The sequence below is a fragment of the Malaclemys terrapin genome, chromosome 5 (genome assembly GCF_027887155.1).
Source record: "Malaclemys terrapin pileata isolate rMalTer1 chromosome 5, rMalTer1.hap1, whole genome shotgun sequence".
NCBI classification, from domain to species: Eukaryota; Metazoa; Chordata; order Testudines; family Emydidae; genus Malaclemys; species Malaclemys terrapin.
Genome location: NC_071509.1, coordinates 91,383,134 through 91,389,133, shown reverse-complemented (window position 1 = coordinate 91,389,133; position 6,000 = coordinate 91,383,134). Strand labels below are relative to the sequence as shown.

At 42.0% G+C, this 6,000-nt stretch overlaps 1 protein-coding gene across 1 annotated transcript in view; it reads right to left on the bottom strand.

Moving 5' to 3' along the window:
- Window positions 1–288: 288 nt before the first annotated feature.
- Window positions 289–6,000, bottom strand: part of SETD7 (SET domain containing 7, histone lysine methyltransferase) — a 30,199-nt gene continuing 24,487 nt past the window's right edge. The window contains exon 8 of the mRNA XM_054028817.1: window positions 289–4,258. Within this exon, the coding sequence (XP_053884792.1) occupies window positions 4,078–4,258 (181 nt within the window). The 3' untranslated portion in view covers window positions 289–4,077. The remainder of the gene's footprint in view (window positions 4,259–6,000) is intronic.

Sequence of the window (6,000 nt, the reverse complement as noted above, 5' to 3'; positions counted from 1 at the left end):
TTTGGTTTAATAACATATTAGCAACACAGTAAATATATCCATTCTCCTGTGGATAAAGACTACTTGCCTAGAACCAGAGAGAGACCTATACCAGAACATTTCTCTCTTATAAGACCTCTGGTATAGGTCACTTATAAGAATAAGTGCCACTATTCTCAACTCATTTCACAAAGATACTTTACCTGAAGGCTTCCAAAAGTTTATCTGCAAGGTCTAGAATGGATTAATAAATTAAACTGAAGACTACCCATAAAATTCTGAACAATCAAAGGTTATTGAGTCAACAAGGCCATTGAAACAAATGAATATATTAGATTGCATTTCAAGCCAAACTTGGTGTCCCTTTAAAAGAAATCGATATTCACACCAGCAATTTCCAGTCCCTGAGAGCCCACAGGAGAAATGAAAAAGAATCAGATCCGACTCAAAATGTGTAATTGGGGAAGAACCAGCAGGAGGATCAACAGATTCTAATGGAGCAGGGAGAAGTAGTATAGAATGTGAAGAGAGAGACTAGGCTTTTGCTTATCATGATTATGGCATATCCTCAGACTTCAACATCCTCAAATCAGTATTTGATAATCTGCTTGCCCAACTCCAAAATGAATGGCTTTAGAACAAACAAATAATTAAAACCATTATTTTGGCAATCTGAGGGCTTAGTTCTCTGTTTTTGCACTACAATAATCAAGTCTGTAACTAGCAGAAAGCATTTGTCTAATGTTTGCCTTAAACAAAACAAAAACAGATCACCTCCATGCCCAAAGTTCATGGGAAACATTAGAAACAGGGATCAAAGTGAAGCAAGAGGACTGTAGAAGACAGAACAGCTTATACAAGATTTTCCAAGTGACATGGAAACGTAAGCAACCTCCCTATGGACAATTACCTAGAGTAAGTCAAATCCGTTTGCTATTCATTCATAGCAGAGTTCAGCCAGACCATTTTTGTTTCCAATTGAAACACAACCCTAATTTTCAATACTCTTCCAACAGTTTAGAGGAAGACATGCCTCTAGTAAAGCAGCAGTTACACCTCAACATCGTGATGCTCTTAAAATGTTGATCTGTGTGGAGGCAGGAATAGTTCTAACATTCATATTTCCTTTTGAGGGTCATCTTCTGAAGTGGTATCGTCAATCAGCCTTTCACAACTCTCTGCTATGTGTGAGGATCGGTTTGGTCTCTCAGCATATCCAAGCTGAGTCACCAAAATATCATCTGTGTAGACCACCTGCCATATATGAAGAAACACCGATGTGGCTACAGTCTCCAGAGTGAGGGAGCGGGTGTTGGAAAAACCTGCATTCTGATCTTTGCTGGGAGAGTGTCATGGAACCCATGGCATACACCCACCCACTGAAGATTAGCTTCTATGCAAGCCTAAATGTTAAAGTCCTGAAAAGGCTTTGTGATCAAAAATTGTATGAGCTAAATAAACAGAGCCCCAAAATAAAGAGGGCCTTACTTAAATTCCCTAACTTTGTATGTACACAACATTGAAGATCCTCACAGAGCATAAAATAGCAACATCATTCTTCTGTGTCTTTGGTCCATCCAATGCATTTTCTAAAAACCATCTAGTTCCTATACTGTTAGATGACTTTCCCTATTTGAATTGGAAACCTGCATTTATACTAGTTTTCAGATCCAAGAAAACTGGATGGGTAGCTCTCATCTCTTAAAGCAACATATCAAAGATGCTACTGCTGTTGTAGAAATTTAGGTCTAATTTTCCATAAAATTTTTGTATGTCTCACACACAAAATTCTCTACCCATTTAAAGTAAGCGTATTGCAAATGCATTTTAACTGTTCCTGAACTACTTAAAACCCCCAAACAAAAAGGTCAGCAGGATTGTAGACCCCCAAGAAGGCCCGGATTATCTAAACTGAAATGGTGGCTTTATTAATCTCTTCTACAACATTAGGCAAGATTTGTTAATTTCCAGATGAATGTTCAGGGGCCCCTGCTATCTGCTGAAGTAGAGCTATAAACGAGACAAGTTGACATTTTCTAAATGTCTCTTAACAATAGCGACTGATGTTTTTACATTCATTGTTTCAGTCTTTCAGTATAACCCCTTTTGCAGTTGCTATTTGAATCTTAGTATGTCACCTATCACTAAACTCATTTACTAGGACTCAAAATGAACAAGACCAGTATGAGCCATATTCTCTGCAGATGTTACACTAGTGGAGACTGGGACCCTCTATACCAAACTACGGCCCACGGGCCACATCCAGCCCGTGGGACCGTTCTGCCTGTCCCCTAAGCTCCTGGTCCGGGAGGCTAGCCCTGGCCCGTCCCCTGCTGTCCCGCCCCCATAGCCTCAGCTCACTGTGCCGCCGCAATGCTCTGGGCAGCGGGGCTGCAAGCCCCTGGGGCAGCGCAGCTGCAGAGTCTGGCCTGACCCAGTGCTCTGTGCTGCACAGTGCGTGGCTGGCTCCAGCCAGGCAGCGTGGCTGCCTGTCCTGGTGTAGCCATGCCGCCACTGGTGCTCCAGGCAGCCCAGTAAGGGGGCAGGGAGTGGGGGTGGGGAGTTGGATAGAGGGCAGGGGAATTTGGGGGGTGGTCGGGCTGGGGGTGTGGATGGGGGCGGGGGCGGTCAGCGGGCAGGGAACGGGGGGTTGAATGGGGGCGGTCAGGGAGAAGGAGTGGTTGGATGGGGCAGGGGTTCCAGGGGGCAGTCAGGAAGGAGAGGGGGGTTGGATGGAGCAGTGGGGGGGCAGTTAGGAGCGGGGGGGTCCGGGGACAGACAGCAGGGGGAGAGGATGGGGCAGGGGTCCTGAGGGGGGGGGGTTGGATAAGGGGCGGGGGCCAGGCCACGCTTGGCTGTTTGGGGAGGCACAGCCTCCCCTAACTGGCCCTCCATACAATTTCTGAAACCCGATGCGGCCCTCAGGCCAAAAAGTTTGCCCGTCCCTGCTCTATACTAATCCAGGACTACCTTCTGCCTGCAGTTGCATACACTTCTCCTACAGACTTCAAAAGAGAAATATGCTTTCAAAGGCAGGATTCAGCCTTAAGAATTAGTAGCTCTGCTAAGTGAGACAGAAAGAAATCCCCCAGACACTATCCAATGCTCCCCCCACCCTTCCTGAACATAAGTGCTGGAAGTAAGGGTGCTGGGGGTACTCCTGCACCCCCTGGCTTGAACTGGTTTCTGTCATAGATGGTTTAGTTTGGTTCAATGGCTCTCAGCACCCCCACTATACAAAACAATTCCAGCACCCCTGTTCCTGAATGTCAATCTTAAAAATACTAAAGTTAAACCCCACTTTCTCCTCTTTGAACATCTTCATGCAAATACATGTTAATTCATCTGCAATAATCATAATTAAACAGTGTATCCCAGCCCCAAAGGCCAAACAAGTTTTTGTTTTGGACATGAACATCACTAAAACTATTTATATAAAACGCCACAGAGATCTATACACGGCACTCTCTCTCAAGCACACAAACCTTTTTCACTTGTTAGAAAGGTTTTCTCCTGCAAGAGAGGATTTGTAGAAAGAACAACGCTCAGATAAGAGGACGAGGGAATTAAAAACCCAGCCTCCTATACACCAATAAATTAACTGCTCTATTGCAAGATTAAGATCAAAGGTTTAAAAAGGCAAATTACACTACTATTAGAGAATATCAAAATATTATTATCATCACAAATGGCATGTATGTAAAATGCAGCTGCACAGTAATGCCTAGGCCGTAGAAATAGTAACACTGAAGTCTGCTGACTAAAAGTGAATGATCTTTTCATTTTCTGTCTAATCTTTTGGCATCTTTGCATATGGTGCAGAATTAGATAAAAGCTACTAAAAATATCACGCTGCCTTGTATAGAATATTTAATAATTCTTTCAGATAAGACTGGTGCAACACTAGCTATTTTTAAATCTGCTATGAATAATGCAGTCAAACTTAGTTAGTATGCAAGAAACTTATTTCTAACACTGAATGAGAGGTTATGATGCAACAGCATGAACAAATCCCTGGTTGTCCAGTTTTTAGTATAAAGGTAGTGCATAGATCAAAGTTTCTATTTCAGTTCGCTGAACTGAGCATTTGCCTGCATTTCACTTCTGCTGGGCAGCCTGGAAGGCTTTCAGTTCCACCTGGTACCATTCTGGTGCTTCTGGCCCATTCTGCCCGATGGGATTGTGATCATATCCATAAGCCACTGTTAGTTCTTCATCCTTCTCCACAGCCCTGATGGTGCGTATACACTTGATTGGCCCAAAACGAGGATGAACAAACCTAAACAACGAGGAGTATGCATTGTAAATTTTAGCCCTTTAGTAAACTATATATTTTTTTTAAACACTAAACCTTCAAATGTAAATTCACGATCCCCTGCCACAGACTTTTTAAAACCCCCTCTAATTAATATTTAAGCCATCAAATCAGACTTGTGTCTCAAAGAGTTGTTTGGCACTTAGCAATATTTATGAAACTTTGATTTACATGAATCTTAAGAATTTGTTCAAGAAGTTATTGCTTTGAACTTCAAGACTTACTCTGGTGTAAGATTTAAAAAAAGGCTTCAAATACTGTGTCATGTTACATCAAAAAAACCAACTCAAACTATGACTTGGGTATTCTCAATATTTCCTGTAAGATATTTATGGAATCAAAAAAGTAGTCACTGATTTGTGCAGGACTTACAACTACCTTCATAATAGGACAACAATGAATATTATTTGCAACAGGGGAAGTCAATCATCCATGTTTATCTAGTACAGGTTATTTACTAAAATGTTTTACAAGAGTACACTTCTGCTCATATTCCCCAGGGACTTGCTGTAAGCAAGGCAGTTTTTTATCTGCAAGTGTCCAACCCAGTTGTAGGTAACAAAAGAGTACTATAACTTTGAAAAAAAGAAAAAACAGTTTTTTCATTTTTTGTGGGTTTTTTTTTAAACTTCAGTTTGACAGCACTTTGTATAGAAGATTTCACTGTTTCCCACGAACAGTCGACATTACCCCAAACTATTTTAACTCTGTCCATTTTTTTTTTTTTTTAAAAAGTGCCCTCCCCACTTTAATATAATGCAGAAGTTTGAAAAGAACCAAAGGTCTTGGGCTCAAAATCAGGCAAAAAGAGAGCCAAGCAAGCAGCACTATTGCTTATTCATTGTTCAAGTGAAAACAAATATTGACTGGATGTGCAGAATTCACTCAAGAGAAATGAAAGAGTACAATCATGAGTTTTTTAATTCACCCTTCCTGTATGTACTCCTTTTTGTCTAGGTAGGTTGAGTCGATGAATTCAAAATATTACTAAATTAACAGATTCTAAGGGTGATCATCTAGTCCAGGGGTTCTCAACAAATTTTTTGGTGGCTTCAAACTGCGGCCACCAACTCTTTGCTGGTGGCTGCTGTTATAATTTTAACTAAAATTCCTAATTAAGTTTAAGAAAGACAAATAAATATGCACATATGCATGTCCGAATGATTGCAATTTATTTATGTTGGGATTTTTTGCAGACTAATAAAAATAATAAAAAAACTTTTCTATTCTTTACTAGACCTAAACAGAATAGAAACACAAATAAGGTGCTTTGCACGTTCTTGTCTTTGTTGTTGTTGATTTTGCTTTTTTGGTTGCTTTTTTAAAGACTTGCTAGCTAGTAAGTCTGCTGCTGTGAAAAGTGATATTAACAAACATACAAATATCACTTTTCACAGCAGCAGATTTACTCAGCCCTGGCATGCCCAGGAACAAATCAAGCCCTGTATAGGGAGGTGGGTAGGGAGGCAGTGGGGGCTAGAGGCAATGGGGAGATTGGATGGGGGCTGAGGGAAGCAGTGGGGGTCAGAGGGGAATGGATGGGGGTGAGCCCAGAGCCGGAGCCTGCTGCCCACCATCCCAGGGAAGGTGAGGAACTCACTAGAAACCTGCTCCTCCAGCATGTGTCTCTCCAGGAGGAGGGGAGGGGGGGGAAGGATCCAACCCTCGCTGGCGGCCTCAGGGGAGGAGTCACTGCTTTGCCCCCT